The sequence below is a fragment of the Ruditapes philippinarum genome, unplaced genomic scaffold (genome assembly GCF_026571515.1).
Source record: "Ruditapes philippinarum isolate M1 unplaced genomic scaffold, ASM2657151v2 ctg1821_1_1_1_1, whole genome shotgun sequence".
NCBI lineage: Eukaryota > Metazoa > Mollusca > Bivalvia > Venerida > Veneridae > Ruditapes > Ruditapes philippinarum.
This window is the reverse complement of record NW_026860905.1, coordinates 1-21,474: the sequence shown is the minus strand read 5'-3', so window position 1 is coordinate 21,474 and position 21,474 is coordinate 1. Positions and strand designations below refer to the sequence as shown.

Sequence of the window (21,474 nt, the reverse complement as noted above, 5' to 3'; positions counted from 1 at the left end):
TCGCAAATCTATACTAAACTGATAGTTACTTTATTTTTTATTTCAGTTAATGTTCATGCCAATTGATCAGCAAATATATTATTGTAGTCTCTCTGAAATAAAGACTTTTTGAATCTAAAAACAGATTATTTACTATGGTTGCATTTTTGCTCCCTTGAATCGATACATAATATTCATTCAATGTTAAAAACAACATGAGTCATCATGATGCTGACAAAAATTATGAAAAAAAACAAATATATGTGTCAAATGATTATACTTTATTGAAGAAAATACATACGAAAAGTTGTGATCACAAATTAAAATAAATGACTTTGGCACATTGGAAAAAACACGTTAAAGCATATACAGGTATCAAATAAATATGAATTTTCTAAGACCTTTACCTAATTACAATGTATGATAATATGGCAAAGTACATATTGTCAAATGCGTAAACTAAATGTTGAAATAAAGAAAAAGGTGTTTGTATTTTTAATATAACAAGGACATGTTGTCTGACCAATGGAACTACTGGTCAATATTTTCTTGACAATATTTTCTACATTCATCATTAATACAATTAAAATGAATTCACCTGCTAAAAACATAAATCTAGTAAACAGAGCTACACTTAAACTATTACATTTTACACAACACTGTGAAATTTCTCCGAGTCCATACAATGTTATCTATGAAAGCATACATATCACAGAGGTTCACGTCTATAATATCATCATATATCAGTTACAAAACTTTATCACATAGATTCTAATGGCAGTAATATCATTTAGTAACAGTTTTAACACAAGCACAGTAATACAGATTCTTTATCCGAATACTTTATTATCCGAATACTTTGTTTTCCGATTTCTGTATCACTCCCCGTAATACAAGTATTGGCTGGTAAGCTGTAGATCGGCAGTGAGCAATGTTAACACAGTTTGCGTACATTTCGTGTTCTCCTGAAATTATTCCAAGAAATACATTATAATAGATTTCTGGTACGTCAATTTAATAATATTCCATCTTTAGTATTTCAGAATATAAAGACCTTCATCTACATATTATTAAAATAACATGATTTCATTATAAGTACAAATTATTGTATTTATGATAATACTAAAATGGCGTTATGTCTTAAATTTATGACATGATTTCCTGAAAAAAAAAAGTTTTTAAAAGCGACAGTGTCACGAGTGTACACCTGTTTAAATACATGTTTGTACTTGACATCAATTGTATGGATGCATGAGTGTAATAGACATACAAAAAGTGATATATTGTAAAACTATGCAGGTAATTCTTTATCATCCATAACCATTATGACAAATATATGACAATAGCAAAGTACCAATACCCAGATATAAATACATTTCAAGTGAACCAAGTGCATACGATAAAAGAAGGAAAAAACACATGCATAAAATCACTGGCTAAATTCCAAATGCCATACTTTAAGTATTCTTCAGACTATATATATTTGATTTGTATATTTGTTGATATGTATATATATCTATGTATCTACATGTATCTATATATAAGTATGATAAAAATTTACAGTACATTATATTTGTAATTGTTATCACACTTATATAGGTCCTACATAAGATAAGCTTTCCATAGGTGTGAAGAATGTACCTAACTTCATATCGAGGGTTCAAAAGTAAAAGGTGCCAACTGCCATTTTTCTTATTTCGAGAAAATCACAAAAAGTGAATTTTCAAATTATTTTTTTATTCTGAAATAAATTGTAACAGATTTTGTTTTCTGTTGCTAGAAATATCACTCATTTATGTGGAACTAGTGTTTTAACACAATAGAAGTCGGAGAAACATCTTATTTTTTTAAATAAAAAATGCGAAAAGATTAACATGAAGGAATCTCTAGTGGTAAAAGGTGCCAAGTACACTTAGTAACTTAAAAATGTACTTGTCAGAAGAAGGAAAAGGTGCCAACTGCAGATGACACCTTTTACCCATATTTTCTTGTGCACTAACGTGATCTATCTCCTGGGGTAAAAGGTGTCAAAGGAAGTTAGCTCCTTTTCCCACTTGAAAATACTAACATGGGTAACTAGTACAACAAAATTTTATGTACAAAATAAGAAGCCATCTTCAATGAAATTTATGTAACAACAAAACTATAATGGCAATAACCATTCACACATCAATGATTTTAGAACTTAGAAGTACTGAAAAGGTGCAGGCAGTTAAAGTTTTTGCTTGTGATGTCATATTCTAACATTAAAAATGAAGGAATTCAAAACCAATGCATTACCATTTTGTTTAAAGTACTAATGGCTTAAAAATGTTAAGGTGTAAGCCTGAAATCCATTTCCTTAACGGTTTCTTAGTATAAACACGTACATGTAATTTCTAGCTTACATTATGAAAACAGCATATTGCAACACTTTAAATATATGTTATTCTCCTGATGAACAGTTACTTTGAAATAACACATACACTCTTCTGTTACAACCAAATCATAATGTTACTGCTGTTTCTTTTCTGGAAATTTTCAAATTCGCTTCCTTTTGTTTAAACTCAAAACAATGTCAACAGTCAGAATTCATCAGTTATCACTGTCATCACTTTCACTGACCGATGGAACGGGAAGCGTATCTTTAACAGTTTTGCTACAAGGCAATGCTTTATAATACTCCTCATATTCCTTTGGAATTGTCCCTGAAGCTACTAGCGAAAGCAATTCTGTCTTTTTCGCTGCAGATATTGGTAGTTTCTCTTTATATGCTTGTGGAGGTTGCCTTAATGGTACTTTCTGTTTTCTTCTGCTTGTTTTGGAAGTGATCTTTATTTCCCTCAAACGACTATGATCAAAATCATGACATACAAAAATACAATCTGGGCAATTTTTACGAATTTGAATCCACTTTATCTTTAACCAGTTCACCTTTTCTCCACTTACATCAGTCTTCATTGGCCCAAAGTTTTTCTCTTTTTGAATTGTTTGAAGTCCATGAAATCAAAATACTTCAATGGAACGTCTACATATGGCTGCTTATGTCTAGCTAATCTGACTACTGTTTTCCATTGGGAAGAAAACATAGACTTTCGTTAACTTCTTTGCATGTTCAATTGATGCATGTATTGAATCACATTCCATTTCAGAATGGCCACTCTCTAAAAAATGTTTGGTTTATGATGTTAAGATTAGTATCACTGAGATGTTGAATGCAGTGGACCAAACAGCTAGCAACATACTGGTTTCGGTTTTTTTGTCCTCCACAAGTGTCACTGTACAGTGTAACCTCTTCAACACCAGATAACTTACTAACGATGGAATTCAAATGTAGAAAAAGACATGTGCTGACTTCACTAGAGCCTCGTTTGCCCTGCATTTCATCCCGTATGTAGCATGTACCGTTCTTATTCCCAAGATCATAAAAGGAAAGATTGTAGCAACAAAGTTTGCGTTCGTAATAGAGCTCCCCAATTAGACTGCATGGTGTTGTTTAACACAGCTTGTAGATCGAATGCAGTTACAATTATAACAAGGGTCAGTTTTGGCTTTCTTTTTGTCATTTTCCTTTTCGACCCTTGATAATTGCTTTCTGTTTTGGTGTTCATGATAATTGTTTTCAGTTTCCATGTTCAAAAGTTCCCTCACTTTTCAAATTGTCATAAATTGTTACACACCTGACACTGGTCTTTTTTTGGGATGGAAGAATGACAAGTTGGTACTCCCTACAGAATATACTTCTGTAAAACTGCTTCTGTAACACAAAGTTTTGACCATTTCTTTGCATTTGTCAGCATTTAATGAATACATTCTTCGTATGCTTAGATCAGGTGGCAAATACTTTCTGGTTGTGTCTTTTCTGGTATAGTGAGAATCTACCGTTGGAAAACTTTCGATGTGCTCTTTCTCAAATGCACTGATGTCTTATTAGCAGGTGATCCTTTTCCTCTTTTGTCAGTCCCAACAAACACCCCCAACATTCTTTTTGTTTAATTGCGCATTCGACTGTCTTTTTCCCTATATCAAGCGTTTTCATAAAGAAATTTCTGCACACCCGCACTTTCTTTTCAGTGGAGGAGAGGAAGTAAGAATTTTGAGACAGTTTTCTTTATTCTTCTACTTGTAGAACTTTTTTCAAGGAGCTTTGTTTTCAACATTGCTGCAAATGAACTGTCTCTGTTTGTTATAAATCGCCAACTGCCCAGTATGTTTGAAAAGATATCCTTTCTTTCTTCTTTAGAAATGTTCTCTGTACATTTGAAACCTACATTTTGAACAATCTACTTTTTTGACTGATCTCTCTTTGACCGCTTTTCCATGTTTGTTAATGTATTCAAGTCCTTTTGATCTAGCAGTCTTTCTGACATTAGATTTCCACAATGATTTAATAAGTATGTATTGCTGGTTTAGTTGTAAACATTAGCGGTAAAATGTTCCAAGGAAAGTTGGCACCTTTTCCTGTTATATAAAACTATTAAATGTTGGCACAAAAGTATTATTGTAAAAGGGTCCTAGTAAAGATGGCACTTTTTACCGCAAAGAATTGTTATTTTGATGACACCAACTGAACTTGGCACCCTTTTACCTGTACAAATTAGATCTGAAACTAGATGGCAACCAAATAACTTTCTGTCATTTTTGCCCTTATATGGACATAACTAGTAGTAGTTTTTTTTCCAAATGAAAGACTGCATCAAATACTTGTAAATAAAACCAAAATGTCATTTTTGACAAAAATTGAAGTTGGCACCTTTTACTTTTGAACCCTCGATATTAACCTATCAATATATTGTATACCAACATTTTATATGTCTTTAAGTATGAAAGAATATTTTAATAAATATTTCAACAATCTACAATGTTATCAAACTTTCTATTTCGAAACTACGGAGTTTTCTGGTATGAAAAATGAAAAATGCTGTCAGATGGATAGTAAAATTATAATTTATACCATATCACAAAACAAGGAAAGAATGTGATGCAAACTGAAAGAAGTATATAGTATACTCACCCAAACACCGAGCTATGTAAATAGAGAAACAGTTTTGCACGATAAAATGACTTGCATGATTTCTGTATGCAGCCAGAAGCCATGATTTTGATCAGACGCGGGAAAGTTTAGCGACGACAAGCAGCGTGTTAAATAAAAGAATTTAGCAGCGTGTTAAATACCTTTTAACAATTCAATCTTAGAGAAGACATATATTACACAAATTATTGTAATTTTTTAACACAGAAGTTTAAAAATTAACAAAATAGAACAAAAGTTAAGTGATAATACAATAATTAATATATAATTACGAATTAGGACTCGTTTCTTACATTTAACTTATTCCACGTTATCATGGTTAAGAAAGTTACAATTAATTAGCACATACATTAAATTTAAACTCTGTAGTGAGATCAGGATTGCAAAAAAAGGAAGTGAAATTAAACATTAAAATGAAACAAGGTGAAAAAGAAACATCTCAAGAAAAAAGGAAGGCGAGAAAAAAGCAGGCGTAGTATTCAGCATGATGTTTATAATGAATTGAGGATGAGAGGGGATGTTTAGACGAGACATACAAAGGTAAAATATATTATACATTTACAAAGAAGCAAATACGTCAGCTTACCAACTCCTCCAGTTCATCATCGTTCATATCCTCCAGTTTAGACCAGTCAAAGTTCATTGGCAACTTGCCAGCTTCTCGCATTGCTTCAGCCCTCGCCACGGCGTCTTTGTAACGATCTAACTGACGAAGTCGCTCACCTACAATCTCATCTCTATCTATGACCTGAAAAAAATACACAATCTTGTCAGGATATCATATATAATCCTTATGACTTGGATGGATGATTAGTTTATTAACTCGTTAGAGTGCTAAATAAGAAAAATATGAAAACAGCAGTAGTATCATATTATGGCACACTTCGTATTCATTAAAAGAAAAAAATGAATTCAATTGTAACTTCAGATACATTTATTCATTCAGTTGCAACGAGATTTTATGTCCTATTCACCAAATTCAACACTTATTTTCAGTTTACTAAGTATATTAATGTATGAACAGTGATTTACCTTATAGATTAAGATACAATTTAACTTGTAAAGAGTTAAGTGATTTACCTTGTATGTTAGGATATAGTGATATTCGTCTCTTTCACTATATCGTACTGATATTGTTACCACAGAGTCCTCGTTTCCTGCCAATACCTCTCCTTCCCATAGGCCAGTCGAGTTCCTTTTCAGGAGCTTCGAGCCATTACCACTTGTTGCAATTAGCTCGTATGCTTTTGGAAAATCAATTTCAAAATGAATCATTTCTCGCGCTGCAAGAACGCCAGTAAGTGGTTTCAGCACGTGGCACTCAGCAGGCCAATCAATAGACTGTTGTGGACAAGGCAGGCATTGTTTCTTTGGAATGATGGCATCTACAATTGAATGGAAAACTGGAGTAAAATGCTCTGCATCGACAGATGGCTTAGCCCTTATTGCAAGGCTATACATTCCCACTCTAGGAAGGGTGATGTAAAAAGTTGCAACACCGGCTAAAATATCCCACATGGTGTATTCTGAGAAATCCGACTTGGACCCATCATCGTTGTGTAACAATAGTTCCGGTATAAAGACTGCTTCGTGAGACAGTTTGAACTGTAAAGTGACTTCCCCAGTAACTGGTGCTAACATCAGGGCAGGCATGATAGAAATATTTTTCATACCAAAATCTGCAAAGGCAGGGGTTGGTCCAAGTTTGTCCGAACCTACGTCAGGAAAGGCGTGTTTATCTTCGGGTTCCTCATCACATTTCAACAGATAATTACACACATTTGGGTATTCACCTTTCTCCCCTTCTTCTCGGGCATACACGTTAAAGGCATATTCGCCTTCATCAGGAACTCTAATGTTAAAAACAGCTTCGGAATTCTCCACTCGATGTATAACTCTGTGTGCAAGTTCTTGATCGTCTCCTGTAACAAGTTTGTGTTTAAATTCTACAGCTTTAGACATTCCAAATCTTACTTCAGCCTTTCCATCATCGGTCGGGACCTCTCCAGAATCGTGCGTGATTGGTTCAAGACCAAGTTCTTCTGTTTCCAAACCAGGACCCCATTCTCCTCTTTCATTTTTAGGTAAAGGTCGACAGTTATCCATTGGACTTAAGACGTCAATGATGTACGTCACGGTGTAATAGAATGATCGCTCGTCATATTCCTTGGCAAGAATCTTGAGCTTGTATTTTCCAATCGCAGGAAATCGCATTTTAACGTTTAGAAGGCCTTCCTTTGTAACCTTCTCCAAGAATACGTATCTGTCCAAACTTAGGTTGTGTAATTCCTCAAGACTTCCTCCGTCCGACTCAACATAAAGTTCGTACTTGAAATTCGTCTTGACGTCGCTTGTAGTTGCAAATGTAACCTGTACTTCACCGTTATCGCATTCAATAACGTAACGTGGATGTGAAATTATATCCATTCCTATGCTGAAAAAGTTCCTCTTTAACAGTGCCATCCGCTTGGCTTCTTCGAGGGTGACTGGCCTTGCCAGAAGTTGCCACTTCTCATCGATGGGGAAGTGAGAGTAGATAAACTGTTCTGGATCTGGAATTATAGTACGGTAGATTCATGAACAACTGATCGAATTGATTTATTAATTTACTTAAAACAAAAAATCGTCGTTACAGAACCAAAATTTTACGTTGATTAGGGGTAAACCAAACCCCGGGTTTTGTGGGAAAGGGTTTAAAGGAAAATGAAGCTATTATGAGAACTGATTATAATGATATAAAGAACAACCTGTTAAGAAATAGTAGTCATTATAGGCGTATTCTGTCTTCGATATTTTTGGAGTTCCACGTGGTGTCGAAGCTAATGATGAGATATCACTTTGACCATCATCTATCAGCTCCCATGAACTATCTCCGGAGTGCACGCGATGACACGTGGCCCAGTATACATCGAGAAGGCGCCAAGATCCGTCTACAAGCACAGCTGTCCACGTGGAATCACACTCAGTTAGCTCGTGGCCTAGCCCATAGTCAACACCTTTCACATAACCGCGTATCTTCACACAGTAAATATTCGCCAAACTGGTGATAGATAAGATAAAATTTATATATAAATGTCCGTAAGCAGTCAAAAGTTGATGTCTTTTATTCTAAAAAGAATATCATTTCACAATATTTATTTATAAAGAAAAAAGAAATTTAGTATAATAGTAAGTTATTAAGATCTTGGTTTACATTTTATTCACTACTTCAAGGGAGAATTTGCATCGATCTACTATTATTATTACCTGCACATGCGTTGTAGCAGCTGGTTATGGTTGGCCTTCTTTGCCCTTATTCTTGCAAGGTAATACGCTGCCGAATCCCTGAAAATAGTTATGCATGGTTTTATAACGGTTACATATTATCAACCAAAATAAGTTTCATTATTTGACAATTCAGTAGCCGTTATAAAATCTATGCCAAAAAAAGATGGGTAAAGTGTGATCCCTCGAAAGCATGAAAATTGCAGACTCGGTTTGATTGAGTCTGTACATGAGAGATAATGAAAAAGTGCAACATCCCTCACGCACCCTAGCACCGGCTTGAGTGGTACTCAATTTTCAACACTTAAAAGCGCTGGAATCTATAATCCCGAAGGAGTAGAAATTAAGTTATAACAAAGTACAAAGTATGTTGATAAGTTGTTAGTTATGACTGACAAATATTCCTTGAATAAACGTAACGGAATTGTCTACTGAAACATAACCGACATATACTGTTACCAATTAGGTTTAACCGAAAATAAGTATAAACACATTTTGATCGGGTATTTGAACCTATTATATAACATACCAATAAATTATGGGGTATAATACCGGGTATGTATTGTCTCAATTGTATGTTATCAATACATAAATGACTTTCAACAGTAAACTTTGACAAAATTAAGTTATACCTGTTAAAGGACACCTCGTCATGCCACTGTTTAAGATTTTGTGAAGCTATCCAGCGGAAAATAGCACGAAGTCTCTCTACATCGTTGTTACATTCACCTGTCAGGTATTTAACAAGTTTGTACATGTCTTCATACGCCAAGACTCTTGGTGCCTGTCAAAATATAATACCCAAATTTAAAATATGTATAAAAGTTTCTAACAAAATTTAATTTAACCTCCCAAAAAAAGTTTTCGAAAAATATTTTATATTAATCATATATACGCTTAGAAGAGCATACATTGAAGAAAGAATAGACTCAAAAGCTTAAGGGCTTACAGTTTAAAGATACATAAAAGGTTGACAAATCAGCACAAGTGCAAATGACATTTACCAGTTTGTATATTCCAATTTTAAGGAGAGCTATATGCATATCCTTAATCTTTTTTTTTATTTGATACTAGGTACAATAAAATTTGTACAGTATTTATACAATTATATGTTTGATACCCTTCATTCATGCCCATCTTGTCCAAATTCAGTATTGTAAGCAAAAGTATGTCAACTGTTTTTACTTTAAATAAAATGTAAAAGTTAAAGTAAAAGTAACTACGTAATTAAAAACATACCCCTAATGCATGACAGTCTACAGTTTCAATGGCATCTCGGTTTATGATTTCGGCTTTATTTGTAAGTGCCGGATATGGGAGTGGTTTGCCTGTGGCATCTAGGGGCGGTTCCAGGTGAATGCTTCTGTACTCTTCTTGTGCTTCACGTAAAAGTCTTGGAGTCGGAAATTTGTCATAAAAACCTACGGTATATGATATCATTTATTTTAAGCATAAACACGTGTTATGTATCACAACAATAGTATGATGGCAACAAGAAATGATGCTTTTAAATCTCCAACATCAGTGCCTGGATATATTAATAATTGTAACTAAATAAGTGTCTGCTTTCATGTCAAAGATAGAGAATGACATATTGATTGTTGGGGAATGTCGCGCATCCTTGTTCATTTTAAGGTCAATGAATCAAGGAGCTACGAATTTCTAGTTTGAATCATATACGCAGCATACTTTCTCCAGTTATTGTCTATGGCCATTTTTTGCCCGATATTATTTTGTCTGATTCGAGAGTTACAAGGTACGTTGTTAATGAAATTGTTATACAATCTGAAGACTTTAATATTAAGTATCTGCTTCCACATAAACTGCCTTGTATCTTAATTCAGTTTGGTACTATGAAAAACAAAAAGAAATTGGTTTAATGTGTTAATGATTTATACATTAAAAAAAACCAAACCTTTGTATATCAGGTGACTTTTAATTGTTTCCCAGAATTCCTTTTCCTTGCGTCTTGAGGAACCATGGAACAGAATTGGCGGACTAGAAGCGTCCATATTGTATGCGTTCATCATCTTAGGTCCTTCTACTTTATACCCCTTCCTGAAATAATATTTAATCACATTTTCTATTGAATAAACATAACTTTTTCAATCTGAAAGTGAATCCGAACCAAATTAAATTTTCTCTCGCATCTTGAAACTATTTCAAATTTTGAAATGGAGTGTTTACATTTATTTCTGCAAATATTTGTTTCTGTGCGTGATGTAAGAAACTAAACATGTATCTATATCCGGTATAATCATATTGGCAAACAGTGTCTTCAAACTCTCTTATAAGGTCAACTAGTTTTCTTTTCATCAGCAGTTTGTATATGTTGACCAGCAGGTTTTATTACCTAAACATGAATTATTAATCAGTAGGTGCTTTAATATAACTTGGAAAAAAAACACTTTTGTTTATAAATGTGCCTTTGTATTTAAACTTAAGTATTATATATTGCAAATTTTTTAATCGATTCACTATGAGATACATCAAACAGCTAACAGACCAGGTACATAACCTATCAATACATGTATATTAAACGTTAATAGTGATGTTCACCGACCAAGCTCTGGTTGGACGCTGTAAGTTTCGTATTTTGATTCTGAATTCCCTCAAACTATCAAAATTAATCATACAAATTTGGTCGGGGAAGGAGATAGACACGGTTAGTAATGAACATCTGTAAAAAAGTCTATCCGACATTATATTTGGTTCTAATGTAATGCTATACACATGTATTATTAGTAGTTAGTTGTGCAAAGTATTTAATAATTCATACTTTTACTGAATTTATCATCTTTACTAGTTTAAAGCGGACATGCAATCGTAAACTGTCATCGTAAAGTTTTACTATTAGTTTTTATTTTACCTAAACACGACAACAAGCATATGTAAATAGTCATGAAGGTGTTATTTTGTTTCAATATGAAAATCTGCCAATTTGTCAAACAATACAAAATGTATAAAGTACCCCTATTGTGCATTTTAAGGTAGTGAGCCAAAAGCGGACAATATCAAAGGAATAACTAAAGAAGTATATCTTCAACTATAACAGTTTTTGCTTCATCATACCCCCGTAACGCTAACATGGCGTTAAATATCGGCCACCAAGACGGATATTTTTCGGAAAACGCTGTAGTCGTTCTAAGAACCCCGATGCATTTTTGTTTACCAATTAGTATTTTCAGGTGGTCGTCCCATATCATTTATTGAGCTTATACTGAGTTTTTACGGTGTCTTGTGGGACTCACGGAGTCTTCAGTGCGTTTTTAGGATGGGCACTACAGTACGGCTTTTAAGCGACTATGGTTTTCATTCTGCGTTCAATGATTATAAAATAAGTAATCATTAATGTTAATAAAAAGTAATCGATACTTAATTTAAATTGATCATACAAGGGTTGTTGATATTTGACTGGCGACATATAAGTGTGCTATACTTAAATATTTCTTTTATACTATTATAATGTTTTTACGAGTTATAGTTTTCTTTTATTCTCTGATCTTGATTTACAATATTGCAAGTTTGCAAAATTTAACGGTCATTGGCCTTAAATGTGATTGTTTTCAGTTCAAGGATTAGCGATCAGATTTTATTATAACCGTTTACAGTTCCATAAGTTCCCGACTAGACATTTAAGAAAATAAAAAAAAAACTTATTTCTAACCAGCATTTTAGAGTGTGATGGTCTAAAAAATGGTCTTAAAATATGCATGTGTTACATCTTGTACATAGTTGTACAATTATAACAGATCACTTATTAGTATGATATACAACGCAAAACTGGAAATTAATTTAACACACCCGGCATTTGGCCTCAATTTTGACATGACCACAGCTGAAATTTTCAATTTTATTTGGGCAATGGTATGAACCACCTGTAGTCAACCTGGAACAAGCTCTGCACCAAGAATGTCAAAATTTACCTCAAAATCGCAATAGCTAGACGCCTTACTGGTAGTACGAGGAGAAAGGGTGAGGCTATCATCCGGGCACGTGGCGGTTACACTTTGGCTACATCATGTCATTTTAGGTTACGAAATCGTGAACATTTACAAAAAATATCCATCAGTAAATGTTGTGTAAACGCTCCAACACATTACTTATAAATACTTTAATTTTTGTAAAAAAACACACACATTTGCGTATGCTTCAATAATTTGGTTAAGAATAAACTAAACTGGTTATGGTTACTAAATTGGTATTGCTATTTCTTAGCATCTCATGAAAATGCTTTCAATCACAACCATTTTTTAATTTCCGGGATGTGCTTATTTCCAGTTACTGAAAGCATGAAATGATGGTGTTGAGACAAGAAAGAGAACTATCTCTGCATAGCCAACTTCGTGACCAAATTTCTTCTGCAAGCTCGACTGTCATGATAATCACTTTTTATTCTTTCTCGTGTACTATATCTATTAGCGTATTAGAAGGTTACATGGTTATTATGTACCATACGTGTACATACATTTACCTTACACGATCAAATTATGTTTCTCGGAAGATTTCACATCTCTTCCTTACAAAAACCAACAGCGGCGAATAAAACTTAAATGATACGAAAACATGTCGCTAGTGAGAAAAACTGTTAAATTGCCGCATCTATTCCTTAATGAATGACCTTATCTATCAGTTATATCAATTTATTGATTGACATTATTTATTTAATTATTGTAAGGATTTGAGTTCCACAAGTACTACTATAAGAAAACATTCCATCATTACAGTTGGCAGATGTTTTTGGTTTTTTTGGTTTTTTGTTTTCCATTTGCAAGCTTCGCATGTATTTAACATACAAAGTGGGATTCAAACTTACAACTGGTACTCGAAGCCAGAAATACATAATATTGCCGTTTATTATTTGTTCTCTTTGGTTCAGCTTAAGCGCTTGATTCGCCCTTGTTGACAATTTATCAAATTTTGCATGATATAACTTTTATAGCCAGTGTAAGAACGATCTACACCTATAATAAATCTCATATGACTTTTGTGACCTTAGTCACCTTAAGCTTGCAAGAATATTAATGATATAAAACATATCATTACTTTAAAGAGACACTGAATGAACTAAAACAATCCTTTGTGGTCGACGTTTTAATCAATTTTTGCCCTATTTAATTAAAACAATACAATTTATTGATTGTGGCCACAAAGGATTAAAATAACAGAAGAGCTTTATAACTAGGCCTAGTTTATCTGTTCAACCTGAGACTATTTAATTCCAATTTAAATAAACTTAAAGATAGCGTATTAACATAGGATTGCTACATTGCGATAGATCCCCTACCGGCGGTGCCTTGATATATTAAATGTTTATGTAGATTTATGAAGTTAAACTAGGGTAAAAAGCTTATCAGCTGTTCTCATGAAATAATAAAATTATTTTTATATCCAGTTTTAAAACTTAAAATGATATCTAAATCGGATAAGTAAACGGTTATAGCCATTTCTGTTTAAAAAATCATAAATACAAATATTATAGCGATCTTTTAATCTGATCTTCGCTTTAATATGTATTCTTGATATTTTCAGTTCGTGCTGATTTTAAGAAAGGGTAAGATCATGTTAAGCAGTTAAAGGAACTCCACTGAGGTCAAAAAGCCTAAAAATATAAAATTTGAAAATCTTACAGGGATCATGTGAAAAACTTCAAATGAAAAAATCTGCAAAGGTTGGTGTTGAAATATACTCAGAATAAAATCGAACTACGATTTTTATGCTATTGTTGACCTAACTTCACGCTTTTCATCTTTGGGACATTTTACATAATAAAAATTATTATTCTTGAAAAACGGGGTGAGGAAATAATCTAAAAATTTGCTCATAAGCTATCGTTATAAACTTACATCAAATGGTACATAACAATCGTGAAAATAATCCAGTCCCATCAAGTAAAAAAAAACTCGAGGGAGTCCCTTTAAAGTTAAGCAGGCAATTAGAGTATACTGATTGGAGTATATGATAAAAGTTAAGAGGATATTCCGCTTGTATATATAGTTAATATAAATATGTACGAATACAATATTGTAAGAGGCTTATTAAACTCCTTATTCGAATTAAACTATGATCATAGTAATTTGTCATGTAGGGAAGCTTTCGAGTTGCCTTATAAAAAGTGACCTGAAATAATGCGTCAAGCTGGCCTTAACAATAACGATGTGACTCCAAATTCAACAAAAATATCAGTGTAATAATAAATAAACAAATATTTGCTTTTGATCTAAATTAAATTTGCAATAGAATTTCATTCATTTTTATTACAATGGAAAATCAAATAACCAATAGTATTCTTTTTATCTTTTTGTTACGTTATATGGTTGTTAAAAGGTTCGTGTGGCACGCAATAAGCGTAAAAAAGCATTTAAAAAAAGTTAATTGCGCTATTTGGATAGATAGCTTAAAAAACAGTTACAACATATTATTAAAAACTACCATACATAGTAGAAAAAATGATTCAATTTAAGTTTTTAGAGAGTATATCAATTATCATAGAAGGGCAAATGAAAATAATAAATATGATCTTGGAAATTCAAATCGAGAAAATATAGAAAAACACAATAAAGGAAAATGAGATTTGATGGGGTAATGAGAAAATATGGATCAAGGCTTTTACAATTAAAAAAAAACTTAGGATGTAGTAGTCACTCTATATTGTTCTACATGTATACGTAGAAGATCCAAATGCTTATTATGTACGTTTGATCAAAAAGTAAAACACTACATACATGTATATCAGTCATAATCCAAACTTTAAAACATACATAATGGAATTTACATATTTATTGCATAGAAAACTATCCAAGAATAATTTATTATCTCTGTATATATCAACCATATGCGACAAGTTTATCAATAAATGTAGATAAAATCAAAGTTAGAATAGTCAAAATTTGAAACAATATAGGCAATATTTTGAATTAAATACCTCTAATAATTCCGGTAAATTAGATATGTGTTCTCTACCCAATGACAGCGGCATTAATCTTAACCTGTAGCTTTAATACCCCTCCCATTACAATATATTATAACACCTATTACAGTAGACGAAAAAACTCATCAATAATTTAATATAACGAAGAGGTGTTCATTCGATTAATTATTGCACTTATTGTAGAATTTCAATTAACGGTGAAGACGTGAGGTCAAGCAAGAGGGATTTTACCGCATTAAACATATACTTTCCTTTATAATAATCCTGATAAAACTGTTTAATCGTATTGAATCTTTTATGTTAATGCCAGAATCAAGATCCAATTCATTATTATGTTTGTTTAGCAAATGTCAAATTGAATTTTTTATACGTTCTCGTATTACAGAACCGAGTAGAACAGAACAGAACAGAACAGAGCAGAAAACTATATTTCAAAATTGTACAAAATATATCACCATACACAATATTCAAATTAAATCACATTCCATAATCATATCATATAGTCCAATCTTAACAGTGTTAACGTTTCTTCCGGTTATATTACAAAAAATATTCACTTACATAAAATGTTTTAAAAAAAAGGTATTTCAAATTTAAAGGTGTTAACCATTAAGCAGACCAATTTTCCGTTTATCTTTTGAATTGTCTTTATACTTTCATTGGACCTTAATTAAGTATTAAATCATATTTTATATGTTTTCCATTTATGGAACACTTCGGTCGGGGAAAAACGAAAATTTTAGTACATAGGGACTTCACTATTAATCCCAATTTGCATATTTACAATACAACTAATAAAGACAAATACTTTGTGATAATAAATAACTATATAACCAGTCACATGAACTGACGAGGACAACACTGAACGTAAACGTATCCTGCATTCTAAAATCCCGTTTAGTATTCTCAATAATTCACAAATATGCGTCTTGTTTAGATACGCTTAAAACATAAAACATTCATACATATATAAATAAGAATATAATTAAAAATATAGACGAAAATATACTAGTTACCTTTTCGATTTATCTTCCGTTATCCACAAAATGTCCGCAGCAGGGAGAAGAAGAAAAACTTAACTTATTTCAGCCGTTTAACAATTTTCGCTTGTCTTGCATAATTTAATTTTTTTAAAAACCCGCTTGAGCGACAATTTAAAGTATGGTATAATTATATACACTCTCGTAACACACAATTAAAGTCCTTTATATCGCCAATCAATCTTTGAGAAATAACAATACAAGTACAATAATACCTGTATGGAACAATTCCGATTTATTGGCGACTCCTATAGTCTCCTGAGGTTTTGTATTTCATTATCTGTTTAAACTTTTTTCAACGTAGAAACAATGACATTCACAATGAAAATGCTGAAAATATTGGCACAAATTCCCATTATGAGCAAAATAAACAAAGAAGTCTTCAATAATTAAATTTTTGTAATGCTACCAAATTGTCAACTAGCCTACAGTCTTGTACATTATTTACAATTTGGTTTAAATGCCACCGAATACAAAAATAGTTTTAGGGTACATAATAATTTATCAATATTGAACAGAAGTTTACGATCGAAATAATGTAAACAATGCGGCCGGCACAATCAATTGCTGTATTTAAATTTCAACTATCATGTTGTAATTTATTTGTTATTTAACTACTTCATTCAATGAGGCGGTGAAAGATTTATTATAAAGAACCAATATCAATAAAACTTTTTTTCTTCTTCCTTAATTAAATTTACTGTCTTTTCTGCTATTAAAGCCTGCATGCAGTCTTAGGACACGAACGAGAAGTTTATTGTTTTAATTACATTGTTCTTACATGTAGATCTTATCGGAAAGTAGGACAGAAAAGAACATATATTTATTTTATTTGACTTAAGCATTAGAAGACCATTGAACTTAAACAAATAAGTTGTGTTTGATTAAAGAATATGTAAATGAATAAACTGTTTTCGGTTTTAATTTGAGATAAATGATTATTTTGCTTTTTCATTTTTTTCTGTCGTGGAGCTTTATATTATTTGTAATAAAAGTCTTTGGCAGAATCATTAAAGAAAATACCGCATTATTTTCTTGCAAAAGAAAAATGACCGATTCTATCCTTGATACTTTGGACGACAATATCATTCGCCGTGTGGCGTACAAGTAGATCAGATCAGATCAGAAATCTGTATTTTAATCGTGACGTATGTGTACATACAAATTATGGTTATTTATAGATTATAAATAACACAACCACACCCGACCCAATGGGCCTATAAGCCATCTTAAATCATAACACAATTATTTATCATGCAATGTTTGTTCTGTCTAGGACATATGATGTTTTGTTTTGTGATTTAAAATCCAACGAAATTTAGGATTTTGTCCTTGACAAAACAAACATATTGCATGATAAATGATATGAGCCGCGTCACGACAAAACCAACATAATGCGTTTGCGACCAGCATGGATCCAGACAAGCCTGCGCATCCGCGCAGTCTAATCAGGATCCATACTGTTCGCTTACAGACCCTATAACAAGTAAAGAAACTGATAGCGAACAGCATGGATCCTGATCAGACTGCGCGGAAGCTGGTCGCAAACCCATTATGTTGGTTTTGTCATGACGCGGCTCAATTATTGTGTTATGATTTAAGATGACTTGTGGATATCGAGCTGATTACGCCACTGGATCTAGGGTCAAGGCGGCACGGTAGTTTCAAATATTTCTGAACATTCGATGAAGCTTTCGTCTCGCCCCGCAAAAAAACATAATTTATACCTTATCATTCCAAAGTTATAAGATCTCAATAAAGTTTAGTTAATGAGTTCTTTAGTAAAAAAGTAAACTGTTCTCTAATGCATAATGAAGTTCTCTCACAACTGTAGTATTGAGTTTAAATCGATCTGTGATTAAGCATGCAATGTATATAAACCATGCCTGGTTTTGAATTATACATTATTACTGGAAATAAAGTTTGAATAATTATCGCATGTAATTTATATGCTTTATAAATAATGCAACATTTTCAAAAAAATATATTGTTCTCTTACGGCAATTGGAGCTTACAATTTGTCATCTAAAATACTTTCAATAACAAAACATAATGAAAAAAGTCTGGATGAGTGATTCAATTAATAAACATATTGATAAATCATATGTGTATTTTCAAGATTTAAATCCCATACTGTTTACAGTAATAATAAATTACTATTTAAAGTGATTGGTGGATATGGCCTTCTGGAAGTGTAAGCTGCAGCCTCTATGCACATATCGTTTGTTTGGTTGGTTTTACTGCGCATCAACACAGTATAGGTCATATGGCGCCGAAACAGGAAAGATGACTTTGGCTAACCTCTAGTAATACAAACTTCAAAGCAACACCAAGGGTCAAAACCATCACATCTGCTGAAGCTAAAAGATGCACAGACTCCAATTACTCGAACCCATTAAGTCGCCTCTTACGATCACGCAGGGATGAAAACGGTGGCTGCAGTTCTTACGCTTCAACCATTAAAGGCAACCGTTCAGCCACAAGGGTCATGTGCACAGATCACTTTACGTACATGTAAATAAGAATTTAACTTGAACTCAGTGAATGTAATTTGGAAACCTTTTAACTGGAGTAAATACAAAATCTATTTCATTCTATTCATAATAAAAAAAAATCCAATTATGACCGAGGTGTTTATATAATTCATTGTTATTTGCTGACCTAGTAATTCAATTATGTCATTAGAGGTTATTTCCCTTTTACTTTCGGTCGGAAAGCAATTTTCATTGTCGTCTGCCTGACATGACCTCTAGAAGTTAAATAACATGTGGGAAATTATTAAAATCTCATAAATTCGCTGACAGCTTTTCTTAACTGCAATTTATTACTCAAAGCTAGGTCAATATTTGATTCAGTTCCAAATATTAAACTGCTATCCGGACGGATATTTCGTCAATGACAGTATTTGATTATTTATATTAAAGGGTATAAAGCTAAATCTTAGTACGAAATAATCGACTTGCATACATATTTAGTATCGTTCAGTGAATTACTGAATTCAAAATTTATAGGTCACCTTTTAGTAGATATAATAATAACATTTAAGGACATAAATGGTGACATTTCCGGGGTCCGTACTCGCAGTGCTTGAAAGGACAGATGGACACTTATTAAGCCTAGAACGAAGAAAAGAGAAATAGAATGTCTCTGTCATTTAACACACATAATTATTGTATATCTAAGTAAACAGAATCAAAATATGATTCTGCTATTTTGAGAAGGGTTTTATCCGTTGAGAATGATTCCGATCATGCGCCATTCACTTTTAGGCAATTTCATTAACTACCTTTTTTATTTCACACAAGCATTTTAGACGTACATTTGTATTATTTTTTTAATTCAGACAATGATTTTTGCAGCAGATATACATGTAGAGCTGTATAAAAAAAAATTCAGCAGTCATTTATCAGAAACTTTGAAACAGTCGAAATGTTTTCAAGGTTTTAAATGATATAAAGATGGAGGCATACAGCTTACAACTAAATGTAAGCTCCATATATAATACTGCTAAACAAACACGATGGCCGTATAATTTCTCAAATACGTTATGTGCATGGCTTATGATGCGCAGTTTTAATGTGTAGATAGTACAACATCCGTCTTTTACAAATGTTGCTCTAGCTAGAGCCCTGCGCTGGTGTATTGTAAGGAATCTGTAAAAAAAAAACTCTTGCTGTGCAACATTTTGTTAATCGGATTTCCATTCCTAGGAATGATCAACTGATAAGGTCATGCTGGCAGACGACAATACAGTACAGTCATATTACTTCCTTTTAGCAGGATATAATTACATTTTCCTGTCAAATTTTAAATGAAATTCTAAATAATACAACACTGTTTACTTATCTTTATTTAATCTGTACATTATACATTTATAACGTATACATAATACAAAAAAAATTCTTGAATAAATTTAACATTATTTTGAAACAGACCAATTCCTCTATTTCATCAATATTCATAAAAAATAGCTATTAAACTAGTGTCAACAGTAAGTTTATTCATTATTATATATGCTCATTTGCATTTTCGTGTCAAATATCTTATTGTATATTATAAGGATCTAACACCGGCTACCGGTACACACTGGAATATCTAGCTCGAGGCGGTAACAAGGCTCTGCTGATATTCCGCTAAATAGTTACCCTAAAGCTAGATACATGTATTCCTGTATGTGTGTGACGACAACCGGTGTTTGATTATTTTTCTTGCATATTACATGTTTATTATTTTTCGAAAATAAATTATGAAAACTTAACATTTTCATTTAGATCTTTTTCTTACAGTAACATATGCATTAACAACGTGATAACGGCAAAAATGTCATTTTAAGAATGCAGTTCATTCATAAAAGGCGCGCAGGTATGACGTCATGTAAAGCACGCGACCTGTCTTCCAGGGGTGTAAACAGGATGTAAAAATGCAGATTATCCTGCACTAGAAAATGTCAATTTTACGTGTTTAACCACGGATTTATATTACACTGTAATATAAATCCGTGGTTTAACATATATTTGAATCTGGGATATATTTTGCTATAAAATGACTTGTATTAAAAAACGGGAAACAATGAGAGAACTGCATTGTAAAATACACTACCGACTTTTAAAAACAATATTGCATTTTATAATATTTAAAAAACAAAACAAAAAAACCCCAAAAAAACATTGCACATTATATATTGCACATTTACATATATTTATGATTCTCAACCGTTTCCTATGTAAACTTCACTTTTTGACAAATAATTTCAATACAAAATAAGTTATTGTAGATATCTTGAGAATAAATGTTTTCCCTGTAGAAATAAACTCCTGTAAAAAATAAAGCTATTTATTTCAAGAAATATTCAGCATAAATATTGCATTGTACATTTTTTGTAAAAAATGAAACGCTTAACAAAACAACTCAACATTCCTAAGACCAAAAATACATCAAATGCAACAGAATAGCCCAACCTATAATTGGCTATAAATGAGTATTAACACTAATTCATATCAACTTAAGTGATACAATATGCATACAGACAAAATAAAAACAAAATAAGCACTTTAACTACTGGATTCACTCATTGTTCGTAAACTTAACCCATCTCTTGTTTCAGTCACTTGTTCCGAGTTAGTATCGTATCTGTAAGTCTTGTTTTCAAAGCCGTCATTATTTTCCAGCCCAAACTTCAATTGTCGACCCATCGTTGTGTTGCGGCGCCAGTACAGTGCTATCAAGACAACCCGTAAAATAATTGATTT

At 32.4% G+C, this 21,474-nt stretch overlaps 1 protein-coding gene across 2 annotated transcripts; it reads right to left on the bottom strand.

Moving 5' to 3' along the window:
• Positions 1-803: 803 nt before the first annotated feature.
• Positions 804-16,652, bottom strand: LOC132713861 (kyphoscoliosis peptidase-like). 2 transcript variants are annotated; one of them, XM_060696560.1, is made up of 10 exons: positions 16,202-16,652; positions 10,170-10,312; positions 9,494-9,675; positions 8,887-9,038; positions 8,237-8,314; positions 7,738-8,030; positions 6,071-7,542; positions 5,577-5,738; positions 4,973-4,984; positions 806-944 (listed from the first exon to the last, which is right to left on the bottom strand). In XM_060696560.1, the coding sequence occupies exons 2-10, from the start codon at positions 10,282-10,284 to the stop codon at positions 858-860; spliced, it is 2,553 nt and encodes an 850-aa protein (XP_060552543.1). In that variant the 5' UTR covers positions 10,285-10,312; positions 16,202-16,652; the 3' UTR covers positions 806-857. The 2 variants fall into 2 exon arrangements, with proteins under 2 accessions (XP_060552544.1, XP_060552543.1); XM_060696561.1 differs by lacking the exon at positions 4,973-4,984 and having other exon boundaries at positions 804-944; positions 16,202-16,649.
• Positions 16,653-21,474: the final 4,822 nt, after the last annotated feature.

Coding starts and splice junctions, on each gene's coding strand:
- LOC132713861 (XM_060696560.1), bottom strand. CDS start 10,284: ATGATGAACGCATACAATATGGACGCTTCTAGTCCGCCAATTCTGTTC. Junction 9,676..10,169: donor AAGTCACCTGATATACAAAG/GTTTGGTTTTTT, acceptor CATATACCGTAG/GTTTTTATGACAAATTTCCG. Junction 7,543..7,737: donor TGACTACTATTTCTTAACAG/GTTGTTCTTTAT, acceptor CTATAATTCCAG/ATCCAGAACAGTTTATCTAC.